We start from the raw sequence: 18,221 nt of genomic DNA on the forward strand, positions 1-18,221 counted from the left end.
TGCATGGAGGCAAAAAAACATGGCATTCCAAGAAAAGTACTTGCTACCCACACTAAAGTTTGGTGGAGGTTCCATCATGCTTTGGGGCTGTGCGGCCAATGCCGGCACCGGGAATCTTGTTAAAGTTGAGGGTCGCATGGATTCATCTCTTTATCAGCAGATTCTTGACAATAATCTGCAAGAATCAGTGACGAGGTTGAAGTTACGCAGGGGATAGATATTTCAGCAAGACTATGATCCAAAACACCGCTCCAAATCTACTCAGGCATTCATGCAGAGGAACAATTACAATGTTCTGGAATGGCTAACCCAGTTCCCAGACCTGAATATCATTGGACATCTGTGGGATGATTTGAAGCGGGCTGTCCATGCTCGGCGACCATCAAACTTAACTGAACTGGAATTGTTTTGTAAACAGGAATGGTCAAAAATACCTTCATCCAGGATCCAGGAACTCATTAAAAGCTACAGCAAGCGACTAGAGGCTGTTATTTTTGCAAAAGGAGGAGCTACAAAATATTAATGTCACTTTTATGTTGAGGTACCCATACTTTTGCACTGGTCAAATTTTGTTTAAATGCAGATTGCACATTTTCTGTTAGTACAATAAACCTCATTTCAATGCAGAAATATTCCTGAGTCCATCAGTTATTAGATATATGAAACTGAAATTGCTGTTGCAAAAACCCAAATTGTTCTAAAGAAAAATGGTTAACATTAATAGGGGTGCCCAAACTTTTTCATATGACTGTAAATACCCTTATGTATATAGGACGTGAGCACAGATAAATCAACATACACAGTTGTATTTATTGCACTATGCCCTGGTAGAGTGTGCAAGAGATGCGTATAATGAGGCATAACATATCCCTGTGAGTCCGAAATATCTATATATATATATACAGTATATATTTCTCACTTACCCTATTTGAATTCCTCTTTCCGTGGCCTCCTTTAGCCATCGAACACCAAGACACTGTAGTATATGTATCTGGAAAACAATTTTTCTTCCTAATAACTCCAAAGGATCAACAACGACATCTTCTTCACTGAGGGGCCGATAAAAATTCTGCCATTAAAGGGGTTGTCCCAAAAACAATATTTGTCACTTATCCACAGGTTACATCATAAATGTATGATTGCCATGGCTCTGGCTGTTGAGACCTTCACTAATTCCAAGAACAGTTCTCATGATTAGCAGATATCCAGCTGGTGAGTTCCCCATCCCCAGTGATTATACATTTTTAATGGGTAACTGTGCTTTCAAATAACTTTTCAAAATAATATGTCCTGTATGTGTACTTGTGGAAAAACACCATCTCTGGCCACTATATGACCTGTGTCCTGAATGCTCACTCGTTTCCCCTCTGCATAATGTCTCTGTAACTTGCAATCCATAGTTTGCTGAGGAGCTACAGTAATTTCTCAAATAAACAGCACAACACAGTTAGGGGAATGTTTGCTCTTCATTATTTTTTTAAGTCACAGACACAAGCTGCAGCAACATGGAGAACATTATATGGCAGAGCTCACCTGTGTTTATCTGAGTCAAGCTCTGATGTGAGCTAAAACACTTGTTACAGAGCTCTGCACAGCTGTCGAAAGATTGTTTGCTGGGAAGTACAACAATAGCCACATAAGGAAGTGAACAGGGTTTTCCACATATGGGGAGAATATATAATATTCATATACATGTATTATTTCGTAATCTCCATCTTATGATATTAGATAAAATATATCAGCTCAACAATAATAATTGAATTAGATTTTTTTGGGTGGCACAAAAAATATTTTTCCTTTTTTTTTCTACACTTTTCATGCAAAATTACATCATAATTTGTTGATTGTGATTGTTATCATTTTATTATGGTTCATATACTGTATATGTTATCGTTTGGCACTTTACCTTCCACCGCTGGAGCAAGGGATGATATTTATTACGATAATGGCTTCCTCTACCCCCTCAGAATCCAGAAGTTCCGTCTGTTCTTCCAGTTTCATACAGTAAGCTAGGGACTGAAGCCAGATGTGAGCTGATCCTAAATGAATAGCCTCAACTGGATCCCAAAATGGATCATTTTCATGGTCTAATGTTATATTTCCATCCAGGAATCTCTGGTACAGTTCTTCCATCAGAAACTTTCTATTAATGAACTTGGATTTTGACCACATCCATACCTTAAACCGCATAAAATAAAAAAATAAAATTATCTTTATACAAAGAAGTATTTTTGTGAATCACATATACCATATACAGCTTTATTTGGCATCTCGCATACACTGATGTGTTTCTTATTCACATGGCCTGTGGCTTCGAGTGAGAAGCTCGGCCCGGGTTGCTCACTTCCACAGGGACAACCCTTAGGAAAGGACATGTCCAAATACCGGTGGCGATCTGGAAGCACTTGATCTGTTGACCTGGAACTGCAACCCTTGTCAGCCCATCTTTGCCGGCACCCCACGCTCCGGCGCCAACAGCCACTGCCACCACCATCATCTTTCCTGGGGCCTAGCTTCACCTGCGGGAAGCTGAACTATCCTGTGACACCATCTGCCCCAGAGGACAGTGACCGCAGCGGCGGCTATTCCCTGGCCGTATACTGAAGGTGGCGTCATGAGACAACTACTACACCCAACATCGCCAATCCTCATCATCCTGATCCCATCCTTCAACTTCCCTTTTATTGTACAACTCAGGGCCACGATGTTGGGTAAGGCCACCTGTGACATCCCAGACCCGACGACAAGTCTATTTAATCCCTTGCCCTGTGGGTGCTACAACTTGGCGTCAAGAACAGGATTTCGTGCCTGCATCAACGAGTCCTGTGCGCCTTACAGAACTGTGTTGAAATGTATTGCTTAAAAAGGACAGTCGCCATTAACTATTCCGCGCAGGAAAAGAAGGGGCATGCCATCGTGGGCCAAACCCAAAAAGAGCGCGAAAGCGTGGGTGGAGCCCAGAAAAAGCACGAAGGAGAGCCCAACTACCAGAAACTAGCAGGAAACCCCGTGCTTTCAGGACATGTCCACTGAAGAGGAAGCAGAGACTGCTCTTATAGCTGTAGCACCAGCTCCGGTGTTGCCATTTACCATGCCGTACCTTCCGGGAGCTACCTGTTTGCCACAATATTCAGGAGAAGCCTATTCCCTGACCGACTTTAAAGAGAGACTTTACGGTTTATTTCGGGTGTACCTTATAACCGAGGACTAGAAAGCCAGCATTCTCATTGGCCAACTGACCGGGACAGCTCGGCGAGAAGTCAAGTCCTGGCCGGAGACTGATAAAAGAGTGGTAAAGGACATTTTGACTAAACTCAAGGAAACCTTTGACACCCATACAGCAGCTGATATAAAGATGCGGTTTTATGGATGCAAGCAAAGGGTGCAGGACAGTATACGGGACTATGCTTTAAATCTTCAGGAGGCGATGAGAGCTGTTTGGCAGGTGGAACCGGAGGAGGTGAAAGATGAGAACCACCTGCTGATTGACTAGTTCATCGAGGGGCTCCTGTCTGATGCCCACCGGACCCAGATGCGCATCGTGTCCATGCAAAACCCTAACCTCAGCTTTGCAGAATTCAAAGATCGGACCATCCGGGCATTGCGCGAACCGGATCCCTGCAGCGCCATACTTCAGCAACCGGGGTTGGTGCCAGCTACACCAGTGGTTGTGGAGGCCAAGGAGAAGGCTTGGGTAAGGACTCCATCAATGAACTGTGGCTTCTGGAGTTGATCAAAGGTATGGCTAATTTGACCAAGGCGGTGCAAACCAAACTGGGGGCTCATCAACCTGTAACAATTGGGCTGGCCTCCAGTGCTGATGACCTCCCCTGGCGGCGACGTGGAAGAAATCTGCCGCCTCAAGTACCTGACCGTTATGATGCAAACGGGCAGCCGATCTGCCGGCGCTGCAACAAGGTTGAACACTTTGTCCAGTGATGTCCCTTGAGTGCCAAGAGCCAGGGGGCTGGGACCAGCCCTCTGGTACCACCAGCAGTCAAGAAAGAGTAAATGTTATCTTATGCAAATGTTGATGTTTTATTTTGTTGCATTTGAACACTGCTGACTGGTAAGTGTTTGAAATGTTGAATTGAAAATGCCTCACATAAAGGGAAGATTGGTAACTCATACCAATAAATATACGCATACCAGTAAAATTGCGGTGTACTAACTTTGATTTGGGTGCAGTCTGGGAATGCTGCCATTTGCCATGGGGGAATGTGGTGCCACTGAGGCTTCAGTCGCCACAGGGTACTGCGCCTCACTTAAGGTGCAGTATTCATCTTGAGTAAGGAGGGGGTTAATCACCGGTGTTTCCACATTTCACCTTACATACAGCTTAGGTACCTTCTCACTGGGGACTGGACAAGGGTAGGCTGGGGAGTGGCCATCATGAAGCATGGGACTTTCCTGGTCACTAGGACAACAACCTGGGGGGCGGGCACCACTTGCGGTAGGAGTAGGAGCAACTCTTACACAAACTTCAGTCAAGTCAGGACTACAGTTCTGGCAACACGACACCACCTTCCTTCTTTCTTTCTTCATGGGGCCTGTGGCTTGGAGTGATAAGCTCGGCCCAAGTTCCTCACTTCCACACAGGCAACCCTTAGGAAAGGACATTTCCAAATACCGGTGGCTATCTCCAACTTATTCGGGATCGGCTGGGGCCCATCAAGGCAGAGATCGGTACCCTGAAGCAGCACTTGAACTGTGAGTAAAAAGACCTGGAACTGCAACCCCTGTGTCAGCCCATCTTTGCTGGCGCCCAGTGCTCCGGCGCCAACGGCCATTAGCACCACCATCATCCTCCCTGGCGCCTAGCTTCACCTGCGGGAAGCTGAACTATCCTAGCTGCGACACCATCCGCCCCAGTGGACAACGAACGCAGCGGCGGCTAATCCCTGTCCGCATACCGCAGGTGGCGTCAGGAGACAACTACTAATCCCAACACCCCAAATACTCATTCCATCCTTCAATCTCCTTTTTGGTATACACCTCGGAGGTATACACGAAGCTGGGAAGGGCCACCTGTGACATCCCAGACCCGATATCACAGGCCCAGCGGTGAGTATTTAACCCCTGCCCCGTGGGTGCTACACATCCATATAGTTTGTTCATGCCAAAATTTAGGTATTTGTTCTGGGTTATATGGAACAAAATGGACTGCTTTCTTCTTCCCCTGTTACTTATTTAGATAACAAATGTTTTCTAGGCATTGTGGCTGCCCACTGGCACTGATTTCTATGTTTGCTTGCAGGCCACAAATATTTTTATGTTTTCTCCCATGTGAATAATATATGTTAAAACAAAGCAATTTTGTCAAGATTTCTGTGAGCAATCATTTCTAGTAAAGTGAACCCGTAATGTAGTTTTTTTTCTATATTAAACCGCCCCAATATGTTTTAAATGATGCAATGTGCATCACTAACATGGTTTTCTAAAATAAAATTCCATGTATTTATCTTAAAAAAAATGCTTTATATGCTTAGGTGAATACACTAAAGACCTTTTGCTTCAGTCATAGGGGTGGTGCTTGTGCTTAGTTCAGTCACTGTCAGTCATGATTTTTTTTTTTAACTTAGTCATGGCCTCCGCATTGTAATTGCCATAACCACAGGTCCTTCACAATTACCACTTCTGCAGTGCTGATCTCCGCCCATTACGGTCACATGGTCGTGATATCACCACGGGTCCCTCACCACCACTTCTTCAATGATGAGCTTTGCCCATTATGGTCACATTGTCATAGCTCTGGGGTGTTACATGTCTTCTTGGGAGCACGGTGACTGTGAGGAAAGAGTTAACCTTTTTCACTGACATAGAAAATAATAGAAATTCATTCTCCCTGGCAAGACCGAACCAGACTTATTTGCGTAATAAACTATGAGACCAACTTCAAGGACGCAGAATGTTTTGACTTAGAGACGACTGAAAAACATTGTTGTTATGGAAAAAGAAACGTCATAGACTGTTATGGGAGTATAAGTCATTATATTAACCCCTTCACCCCCGGCCACTAAAACACCCTAATGACCGGGCCATTTTTTGCAATTCTGACCAGTGTCACTTTGACAGGTTATAACTCTGGAACGCTTCAACGGATCCTGGCGATTCTGAGATTGTTTTTTCGTGACATATTGTACTTCATGTCAGTGGTAAATTAAGGCCGATATTTTTTGCGTTTATTTGTGAAAATTTAGGAAATTTGGCGAAAATTTTGAAAATTTCGCAATTTTCAAACTTTGAAAATGTATGCCCATAAATCTGAGAGATATGTCACACAAAATAGTTACTAAATAACATTTCCCACTTGTCTACTTTACACCAGCGCAATTTTCGAAACAAATTTTTTTTCCGTTAGGAAGTTAGAAGGGGTCAAAGGTCATCAGCAAATTCTCATTTTTCCAACAAAATTTACAAAATAATTTTTTTTAGGGACCACATTACATTTGAGGTGACTTTGAGAGGCCTAGGTGACAGAAAATACCCAAAAGTGACCCCATTCTAAAAACTACACCCCTCACACTGCTCAAAACCACATCCAATAAGTTTATTAACCCTTTAGGTGCTTCACAGGAACCAAAGCAATGGGGAAGGAAAAAATGAAAATTTTACTTTTTAACACAAAAATGTTACTTTAGCCATAAAATTTTAATTTTTACAAGGGAGAAAAGAGAAAGTACACAATACAATTTATTGTGCATGTTCTCCTGAGTACGCTGATACCCCATATGTGGTAAAAATCAATTGTTTGGGCGCACGGCAGAGCTCGGAAGGGAAGGAGCACCATTTGAATTTTTGAACGCAAAATTAGCTGCACTCATTAGCGGACGCCATGTCGGGTTTGAAGACCCCCTGAGGTGCCTAACCAATGGAGCTCCCCCACAAGTGACCCCATTTTGGAAACTAGAGCCCTCAAATAATTTTTCTAGATGTTTGGTGAGCACTTTGAACCCCTGGGGGCTTCACAGAAGTTTATAGCGTTGAGCCGTGAAAAGAAAAAAAATTTTTTTTACCACAAAACGGTTGCTTCAACTAGGTAGCTTTTTTTTTCACAAGGGTAACAGGAAAAAATGCACCATAAAATGTATTGTGCATTTTCTCCTGAGTACGCAGATACCTCATATGTGGTGGAAATCAAATGTTTGGACACACAGCAGTGCTCGGAAGGCAAGGAGCGCCATTTGAATTTTTGAGTGCAAAATTAGCTGCACCTGTTAGCGGACGCCATGTCGGGTTTGAAGACCCCCTGAGGTGCCTAAACAATGGAGCTCCCCCACAAGTGACCCCATTTTGGAAACTAGAGCCCTCAAATAATTGTTCTAGATGTTTGGTGAGCACTTTGAACACCTAAGGGCTTAAAATGTATTGTGCATTTTCTCCTGAGTACACAGATACCTCATATGTGGTGGAAAGTAATTGTTTGGGCGCATGGCGGGGCTCAAAAGAGAAGGAGCGCCATTTGACAGCAAAATTGGTTGGAATCATTAGCGGACGCCATGTCACGTTTGGAGACCCCCTATGGTGCCTAAACAGTGGAGCTCCCCCACAAGTGACACCATTTTGGAAACTAGAGCCCTCAAATAATTTTTCTAGATGTTTGGTGAGCACTTTGAACACCTGGGGGCTTCACAGAAGTTTATAGCGTTGAGCCGTGAAAAGAATTTTTTTTTTTTTTACCACAAAACGGTTGCTTCAACTAGGTAGCTTTTTTTTTCACAAGGGTAACAGGAAAAAATGCACCATAAAACGTATTGTGCAATTTCTCCTGAGTACGCAGGTACCTCATATGTGGTGGAAAGTAATTGTTTGAGCGCATGGCAGGGCTCAGAAGAGAAGGAGCGCCATTTGACTTTTCAAACGCACAGACGCAGTGCACTGATCGGCCGCTGCAGGACGCACGGTCGGATGCGATAAAAAAAAGCGTCGGGGATACGTAAAAAAAAAAGTCACGCCAAAAATTGACCATGGATGCAGATACGTTATGTGCATCCCTGATCAGCGCTTGGCGGGACGCACGGACGGATGCGATACAAAAAGCGTCGCAAATACGGAAAAAAGTCACGCCAAAAATTGAGCAGGGATGCTGATCCGTTATCTGCATCCCTAATCAGCGCTCGGCGGGACGCACGGACGGATGCGATACAAAAAGCGTCGTGAATACGGAAAAAAGTCACGCCAAAAACTGACCACGGATGCAGATCCGTTATCTGCATCCCTGATCAGCGCTTGGCGGGACGCACGGACGGATGCGATACAAAAAGCGTCGTGAATATGGAAAAAAGTCACGCCAAAAATTGACCATGGTTGCCGATCCGTTATGTGCATCCCTGATCAGCGCTTGGCGGGACGCACGGACGGATGCGATACAAAAAGCGTCGGGGATACGGAAAAAAAAGTCACGCCAAAAATTGAGCAGGGATGCCGATCCGTTATCTGCATCCCTGATCAGCGCTTGGCGGGACGCACGGACGGATGCGATACAAAAAGCGTCGGGGATACGGAAAAAAAAGTCACGCCAAAAATTGAGCAGGGATGCCGATCCGTTATCTGCATCCCTGATCAGCGCTTGGCGGGACGCACGGACGGATGCGATACAAAAAGCGTCGGGGATACGGAAAAAAAAGTCACACCAAAAATTGAGCAGGGATGCCGATCCGTTATCTGCATCCCTGATCAGCGCTTGGCAGGACGCACGGATGAGGTGTAAAAATGGACAGGAGATACGGAAAAAAAAAAAAAGTTATACTCACAGTACCCAGAGGACTAGCAGGAGGATTACTGACCAGAAGAGCTGCAGAGGAACAGATGGCAGAGAGATGGACAGCTTTACAGGAGCAGCAGGCAGATCAGCAGAATGCCCAGGAAGGACCCAGCGATGGACGCAGATGTGATCAGGCCGATGAAGACAGGTAAGAGGACGTCGGGGGAGAGCAGAGGGGGAGAGGGGGGGTGAGAGCAGAGGGGGGGAAGAGCAGAGGGGGAGGGGGGGAGAGCAGAGGGGGAGACCGGAGAGGGAGCTGCAGAAGCAGAATAGAGATAATGGGGGAGGCAGTCAAATCGCGGGGGGAGCGGATCGGGATGTCGGGGGGGGGAAGGTGGTTGGGGGGAGCAGATCGCGGGGGGGGGCACGGCAGGGGCTATCACGGCAGCGCACAGGGGCACCACGGGAGCGCGCACGGGCTACAAAGTGAGCACAGTACTCACGTGCAGCAGCAGCAGATCGCAGATCGCAACAGGGAAGCACATTGGCAGGGGGCAGATCGCGGCAGGGAAGCACATAGCAGGGGGCAGATCGCGGCAGGGAAGCACATAGCAGGGGGCAGATCGCAGTAGGAGGCAGATCGCAGCAGGGCGGCACATCAGGGAGCATGCAGGGGCCATCACGGGAAGCGCGCAATACTCACGTAGAGCCGGAGCGGCGGTGACATTGGTGGCGGCAGCAGCGGTGGCGTGGTACCACAAGTACCAGCCACTGCACGCTGCAGACATGTTGGGGGAGGGCTCACAGGCCAGCACAGGCCTGGGGAGGGCGGCCACCGGCAGATCAGACCGCCCCACTGCACACTGATTGGAGCGATTGCGCGTCATAGCACGATCGCTCCAATCAGTGCTGCAGGGGCTGGGGGCGGCATGTTTGAGGTCCACCTATGATATGCTGCAGCAGCTGCGGCATCTCATAGCTGGATCTCACAGGATCGCACTAATTCGGGCATTATTTTTGCCGAAATTAGTGCGATCGATGTGGTTGGCGGTTCAGATTTGAATAGCCAATCACATCGATCGTCGATAGGGGGTGGCGATGCCGCCCCCCTGGGGTCAAGCAAAGGTCCCCTGCTGTAAGAAACAGCAGGGGACATAATTTGAAAGCCGTTGCTATGGCCACGGCAATCAAATGAAGTTTAGGCCGTAAAATTACGTCCCTGGTCGTTAAGTCACGTTAAAATAGGACGTAATTTTACGGCCCGCGGTCGTGAAGGGGTTAATTTCTCTTGCTGGGAATATGCAATCCACGCCTTACTGAATGTAGATTAATGAATATGTATGTTGCATAGTTACGCCCTAATCAACTTTGTATAACTTTGTAATGTAAACAATACCAATACACTTTCTATTCGGAGCCACACATCTCCAGTCTTATGTGTATAACGGTGTTCGCTTGTTTTCATTGAGAGCTGGAATAGCCGAGGGGGGGTCACCGGTACCCTCTCTGCATTCGGACATCGCTGGCAACAGCTGTGACCGTTAGGTCAACCTAACATTATCTGGCGCCCGAACAGGGACCCGTGTTTCTAATCCCAGGACGCAGTGGACTGTCTTGCCATTCAGAGGAGGAGTGGACCAGACGTGGGGACCAGAAACACCTGGCCAGGTAAGAGTTGAACCTTATTCTTCTCTTTATGCTCCCCACATCTGATCTCCCCTCTCCTCAACGCGCAAAATGGTACACTGTGAGTAGAAACTGGGTTATTGGCGGGTTTCTACTGAACTCTGAGAGAGCCTTGCCAGCTGATGTTTTCTGTGCCTTGTTTGGTTGTTTGCTTGTTTGTTTCTCTGTGTTTCTCTGCCTCTCCGTGTGTCGTGTGTCTGCTCTCCTGCGCTTTACTTCTGTGCTGTTGTCCTTGTTGGTTGTCATAGATCCCATACATCAGTGAGTGTTGAAAGGGAATAGTGTACCTGCTCTGTCCAATGGATGTGATATTCACTGCCCTAGTGTTAGTGGGAATAGCCCTGTTTGCCATTGCCATCGGATATAGAGTGTATCTCTGTTACAAGAAGGGTAACCCAGCGCCATTCAACATTCTCAGCCCCCTCTGAAGTTAGGACACCACCTTTCAGTAGGAATACAAATAAGGAGTTAGTCTCTAGGTATCTCCAGGAAAGGTGGTTCTAGACCTCACCTTAGGTAGGAATACAAAAGGAGTTAGTCTCTGAGTATCTCCAGGATAGGTAGGTTTAGTCCAAAGGATGTTCAAGGGTCTAAAAGCTGAAGAAGATAGAAGACGAAGAATGGGGCAAGGAATATCAAAAGACAGAAGAGCTGGATGCACCCTGCAACATCTCATTACGTGTTATCATGGCAAGAGGACAGCCAGTCAGTCCAAGGAAGTTTTCAAGACATTTGGATTGAAGGGGAAGGATCAATTGGACCCCAACAAATGGGATACAATAACAGCTACTAGAGCAGGAGTGATAGCAGATAAATCATGGACTGAACTAGTCAGAACTCTTTCTGACATGGCAAAAACAGCCCAAGATCAAGGTTGGATATACCATGAAGAATCAGACACATGGGAAGAAGCTGGGAAGAAGGCTAATAAGGATCAACAGCAGCTTCCTCCGTACCTGTCAGCTACTCCTGGAACAGCTCCAAAAATAACAGGATCCCCGGGATGGACCTGCACAAACTGTGGCCAACAAAATCCGGACTGGAGTGAAACATGCCTAGCCTGTGGAGCCCCACAGCACAAGCTACGAGCCACAGCACCAGTGCCTCTTTATCCCATAGTGGAAAGAAGAGTTCTGATAAGACCACCTGTTAATCCACAAAACCCAGATGCTCCCAGAGATGCAGTTCCTCGTATGTATGATGACTACGTACCCTGGACTCCAGCCGAGCAGATGGCTTTCCTGCAAAATGCTCCAGACCCGACTAGAAACCCAGTCAGTTTTTCACGTTACCTGAACCAAATACAGGTCTCCTACAGAAGCACTTGGTTGGACATGGAAGGTTTGTGTAGAGTTAAAATGTCTCCCGAACTGTATGCCAAACTCACTGCCCACCTGACAGGACATGTTCCGGACGATACCCGTAATGTGGAATCGGGCCAAGATTTCATGATAAGACTCAATCTCTTCTGCGCCCAGGAGCAAAGAACTAGGGGCACAATGGGACCAGTGCATCAAGGTCCTGTGGAGAATGTTAGCTCATTGTACTACAGATTGATGCAGTCATTCGCAGATGAAGGGCTGGACTTACAAGCGGGTGCAATACGTCGCCTGATGGTAAGATCCTTCATGGATGGAATACATGCACCTCTGGCAGAAAGATTGAAAGTGTGCTGCCCAGAATGGAGGAACATGGAAGACATAGATCTTCTAGTCAAAAAAGCAAGTGGCTTAGAAACCGACGCAAAGGATAAAAGGAGCAACAAGAAAGTTGTCATAGCAGCAGTGGACGGTCAGCCAGAAGGTACAAGAAGGAAGGCACCGACCTGCTACTATTGTGGAGTCAGAGGACGTGATCAGAGACTGTAGAAAGAAGAAGAGGGACACTCAAAACCAACCCGAGAGTCAGGAGGAGAAGACTGCCTGACTTGTGGTAGCACGGGATAGGGATGCCAGAGGTCCATTTATACACGTCCCCCTTCACATTGGCAATAAGGAAATAAGAGCTTTGGTGGACTCAGGAGCCTCACGCTCCTGAACCCCAGGAACCTAGTGCCTGAAGGATCCATCTCATCTGAAGCTACTGTAGTATCCGGATTTGATGGACAAGCCCAGATAATCCCAATAACACATCCACTGAAGGTGAAACTGGGACCACACATGTTCGTGTCAAAATTCTTAGTGTCCCCCCTGGGTGGAGATGCCCTAGTGGGAGAAGATCTACTATCAAGACTACAAGCTCAGATTGTCTACAATGAAGATGGATCTGCTATCCCTCCCCCCGCTACCTCTCGCAGTACATCTACCAGTACGTGGATGATTTACTACTGTGCTGCCCTAGTGAAGAAAAATGCACAACTGCTTCAATAAGTCTTCTTACCTTTCTGGCAGAAGTAGGATGCAAAGCGAGCAGAGATAAACTGCAGTTCTGCAAAACGAGGGTCACTTTCCTGGGTCATTGCCTTTCTGCGGGACAAAAATACCTCAGCCCGGACAGACAAGAAGTTATCAGGAAAGCAAGCATTCCTAGAAATCTCAAACAACTCAGAGGATTTTTAGGGCTAATATTTTGCAGACAGTGGATTCCCAATGCATCGCTACTCATGCAACCGCTGTATGATTGCACAAAGAATGTTCCTTTCTCCCTCACAGAAGAAGCTCGACAAAATTTTCAAAAGCTCAAGGAACTAGTGATTGATGCTCCTGCTCTGGCACTACCAAACTATGATCTCACCTTCAATCTGTTCGTAGCAGAGCTTCAAGGATTTGCCGTAGGAGTACTCACCCAGAAGACGGACAAACATCACATAATCGGGTACTACTCCCCTCAACTCGACAACGTCACCAGAGCAGCACCAACCTGTGTCCGTGCCGTTACAGCAGTTTCAAATATACTGCAGAAAGCATCTGAAATCTCACTCGATTTCCCGACTATCATCCTTACCAGCCATGACATCTATGCTGTTCTCAATCAAGTGCAGTTGAAACATCTCTCCATGGCAAGACAGGTCAGACTCCAGTGCACGCTGTTGCTACCCCCAAACATCTCATTTGCTCGAGTTACAAGTCTAAACCTTGCTGATCTGCTGATCTTTACAAGTTTAGAAGGGGGGACAGAAGAGAGGACAGAAGAGAGTGACAAACGTACCAGTGCACCATTTGATCATGATTGTCAGGAACTCATTGAACATGAGGCAAAGCCCCTGCACAATATTCAGACAACACCGCTTACAAATCCAGACTTTGAACTTTTTGTGGATGGTAGCAGATACGCTGATGAAGCAGGCAAGTTCCACACCGGATTTGCAGTAGTGACTCTATATGCAGTCTTAGCCAAACAACCGCTACCTCCACGCATATCTGCTCAAGAAGCAGAACTTCTTGCCCTCATCTGGGCAATTGAGTTTCTGGAAGAACGAACAGCGAACATCTACACGGACTCCGCCTAAGCACACGGCATTGTGCACGATTTTGGCACTATCTGGCAGACAAGAGGATTCCTCACAGCAACAGGAAATCCCATCAGGCATGGAGCCTCAGTGAAGAAACTAATGGAAGTAGCCTTGATACCAAAACAGCTAGCAATCATAAAGGTTGCTGCCCACACCAAGGCTCAAACACCCGAGGCAAGGGGAAATCGCTTGGCCGATCAAACAGCAAAACAAGCAGCCTTACTCCCTTTGAAGGAGACGGAAACAGTGTCAACGACGGAGGAAGAAATGCAGAACCTCTTTGAGACACAAGAAAACGCCTCTGAGGAAGAAAAGGCCGGATGGCGGGCCAAGGGGGCAGAAAAGGTGGAGGGGATTTGGCGCCTAAACGGACTTCCCGTCCTGCCACGCAGTTGGTTCGCTGCCATTTTCTAAGTACTCCACTATCCCACACACAGTAGCACAAACTCAATCATGAACCAGATGCAACCATATTGGATAGCCCCCGGCTTCAGACACTACGCCTCCCAGAGAATAAAAGCTTGTCACATCTGTCAACAACACAATCCAGGCCAGCTAACTAAAACCCCGCAAAGACACATGCCAAAGACGTTTGCCCCATTTCAAAGAGTACAAATAGAGTATATACAGTTGCCAAAACATGGCATCTACGAGTTTGTACTTGTCTGTGTAGACCTCTTCTCAGGATGGCCAGAGGCCTACCCTGTCAGCTCAGCCACGGCCTGAATTACAGCAAAGAAATTGGCCTGTGAGCTGGTGCCTCGGTTTGGACTCCCTGAAGTCATAGAGTCAGACTGAGGTACTCATTTCACTGGACAAGTTTTCCAGAACACCTGTGCCCTGTTAGGCATTCAGTCAGCCTTACACACACCTTACCACCCACAGTCATCAGGGAAAGTGGAAAGGTTAAATGGAACTCTAAAGCTCAAACTAGCCAAGGCAGTGGAGGAGACTGGTAGACCATGGACAGAATGTCTCCCCATAGCTCTTTACTCTGTAAGGACCACCCTGCAGGGAAAGCACAGGCTCTCACCCTTTGAAATACTCTTTGGTAGTGCACCCAGATTAGGATGCTACTTCCCACAGGAGTTACACCTGAAATGTGATAGCCTAACGTCTTATGTTGTTTCTCTGCAGAAGAGACTAACTGAAACCCACCAAAGGGTCTACTCTTCTCTACCTGATCCTGATGCCATTCCAGGAACCCACTCTCTAAAGCCTGGTGACCGGGTCTACCTAAAGAAGCACGTGAAAAAGACCCTTGAGCCACGATTCGAAGGGCCTTTGACTGTCCAGCTGACCACTCCAACCTCCGTCAAACTTGAGGGGAGATCGACATGGGTCCATGCCAGCCACTGCAAGAAGGCCTAATACTGCTGATAAGTATTTCTATGTGTACTCCTTTTTTGGGGCCTTCTACACCACAGCAGAATTCATTTGAGACCCATCATGAAGTGTTAGCTGAAAAACTTGAGATCACAGACTGCTGGATATGTACACACGCACCTGTGACAGCCTCCTCCATGCGATACTTAGCCATACCAGTCCCAATAAACAAAGTGTTTCAATGGGGAGGCTGTTACAACAGACTATCAGTGTTCCAAGTGTTACTCTGTTTACTAGTTGCTTATGTAGTGTTCAAGTTGCTAATGGCTTTGTTTTCCCGCTCCTTGAAGCAATGTAGATACAATGATTATTCAGCACCCATATGAAATCACTAATATGCCTTTTTTCTCTTCTCTACTCTTTCCTCTAGAAATCACCTTGGCGTATCATGATGAGACTCCTATCGAGAGGCATGCAGGCAGTCCTGGGTGACGGATGTGAGACGACACTCCCTGAGCAAACCCGCGGCTCAGAAAGTATCTGGAGGCTAGCCTGCTCTCTCTATAGTCCACAGCTTCTCGATGGCCCCCTGTCCATCAATCACGCCAATAGGGGGGATTGTGAGGAAAGAGTTAACCTTTTTCACTGACTTAGAAAATAATAGAAATTCATTCTCCCTGGCAAGACCGAACCAGACTTATTTGCGTAATAAACTATGAGACCAACTTCAAGGACGCAGAATGTTTTGACTTAGAGACGACTGAAAAACATTCTTGTTATGGAAAAAGAAACGTCATAGACTGTTATGGGAGTATAAGTCATTATATTAATTTCTCTTGCTGGGAATATGCAATCCACGCCTTAATGAATGTAGATTAATGAATATGTATGTTGCATAGTTACGCCCTAATCAACTTTGTATAACTTTGTAATGTAAACAATACCAATACACTTTCTATTCGGAGCCGCACATCTCCAGTCTTATGTGTATAACGGCGTTCGCTTGTTTTCATTGAGAGCTGGAATAGCCGAGGGGGGGTCACCGGTACCCTCTCTGCATTCGGACATCGCTGGCAACAGCTGTGACCGTTAGGTCAACCTAACATGACCATGTGACTGTAATGGGCGGAGCTCAGCATTGGATAATTGGTAGTTGTGAAAAATCTGTTGTGATGTCATGACCAAGTGATTGTAATGGGTGGAGCTTAGTATTGGGGAAGTGGTAGTTGTGAAGGACCTATGGTGACGTTACGACCATGTGATTGTAATGGGCAGGGCTTAGTACTGTAGCAGTGGTAGTTGTGAAGAACCTGTAGTGACGTTACGACCATGTGATTGTAATGGGCAGAGCTCAGTATTGGAGAAGTGGTAGTTGTGAAGGACCTGTGGTGATGTCACGACCATGTGATTGTAATGGGCGGTGCTCAGTATTGTAGAAGTGGTAGTTGTGAAGGTCCTGCCTGTGGTGTAATCAATTACAATGCAGGGGGTGTGACTAAACTAAAAAATATCATGACTGACTGTGACTGCACAAGCAAAAGCGCCACCCCTATGACTGAAACAAAAGGTCTGTACTGCATTCACCTAAGCATATAAAGTCTTTTTTTAAGATAATTACCATGTTAGTGATGCACATTGCATCATTTAAAACATATTGGGGGCCGTTTAATATCACAAAACGACATGTCAGGTTCCCTTTAACATATTAGCATGTAGAGCTAGACAATGAAGCAAGCGTATTAAGATAGGAAATTAATGGTCCTTTTACATGGGCAGATTTTTGTCTAGACTGAGTTCTAATCAGCGATAAAACAAGTCAAGACCCTGTGTACACAGGTAAAGAACAAATGATTGCTAATACTATTGCTCAGTCCGCAACAATTTGCATATTGTTATCACATCACAAGGAAAGCTATGGTTACAAAGCAATTTAAAGGGGTTGTCTGGTGAAAAAAGTTATCTCCTGTGAAAGGATAAGGGTTAACTAAAGGTCCAGTCACACTAAGCAACTTACCAGCGATCCCAACAACGATAGGGATCGCTGGTAAGTTGCTAGGAGGTTGCTGGTGAGCTGTCACACTGCGACGCTCCAGCGATCCCACCAGCAACCTGACCTGGCAGGGATCGCTGGAGCGTGGCTACACGAGTTGCTGGTGAGCTCACCAGCAACCAGTGTCCAGCCATACGTGCAGAGAGCAGGGAGCAGCGCACACTGCTTAGCGCTGTCTCCTTGCTCTCCTAGCTACAGCACACATCGGGTTAATTAACCCGATGTGTCCTGCAGCTACATGTGTACAGAGCAGGAGCCGGCACTGACAGTGAGAGCGGCTGAGTCTGGTATCAAAGGTAAATATCGGGTAACCAAGGACAGGGCTTCTTGGTTACCCGATGTTTACATTGGTTACAAGCCTCTGCAGAAGCCGGCTCCTGCTGCCTGCACATTTAGTTGTTGCTGTATCGCTGTCACACACAGCGATGTGTGCTTCACAGCGGGACAGCAACAACTAAAAAATGGCCCAGGACATTCAGCAACAACCAACGACCTCACAGCAGGGGCCGGGTTGTTGCTGGATGTCACACACAGCAACATCGCTAGCAACGTCACAAAAGTTGTTCGTTAGCAGCGATGTTGCTAGCGATGTTGCTTAGTGTGACGGGGCCTTTAGTGATCAGTGGGCATCCGACCACTCCGACTGACACGAATTGATCGACCGGAGAACTTTTATAGTGAATAGAATGAAGTGGAATTATTTATGTGAGACTAGCATATAAATTATACATTTAATTGGCTGGTCACTTAAAAAAGATCTTTCCCCAGTTTTAGCACAATAAACTGGCCTCATCATGAAATAGTGGCTGCAGAACTGAGTAAAACATATTATTTTATAATTTCTCATCTCCTTTGTAGAGATATTAGTGTGTAAAATGTAGGTTATAATATATGATAAGCCCAAGGGGGTGTTATCAGAGATTTGTCTTTGGGGGGGAGGTGTACTTTTTTCCCCTGAATGACACTGACCAATCATAAGCAGGCGGTGTCATGAAGGGGATATA

At 46.3% G+C, this 18,221-nt stretch overlaps 1 protein-coding gene across 1 annotated transcript in view; it reads right to left on the minus strand.

Annotated features, from left to right (window-relative positions):
- LOC142297195 (kinesin-like protein KIF28) overlaps positions 1–18,221 on the minus strand; it is a 142,971-nt gene that overhangs the window by 39,947 nt on the left and 84,803 nt on the right. Inside the window, exons 16-17 of the mRNA XM_075341460.1 lie at positions 1,907–2,178; positions 924–1,049 (exon numbers count right to left, since the gene is read on the minus strand). Of these exons, the coding sequence (XP_075197575.1) occupies positions 924–1,049; positions 1,907–2,178 (398 nt within the window). The remainder of the gene's footprint in view (positions 1–923; positions 1,050–1,906; positions 2,179–18,221) is intronic.

Source organism: Anomaloglossus baeobatrachus, chromosome 3, assembly GCF_048569485.1.
Source record: "Anomaloglossus baeobatrachus isolate aAnoBae1 chromosome 3, aAnoBae1.hap1, whole genome shotgun sequence".
In the NCBI taxonomy this organism is placed as follows: Eukaryota; Metazoa; Chordata; class Amphibia; order Anura; family Aromobatidae; genus Anomaloglossus; species Anomaloglossus baeobatrachus.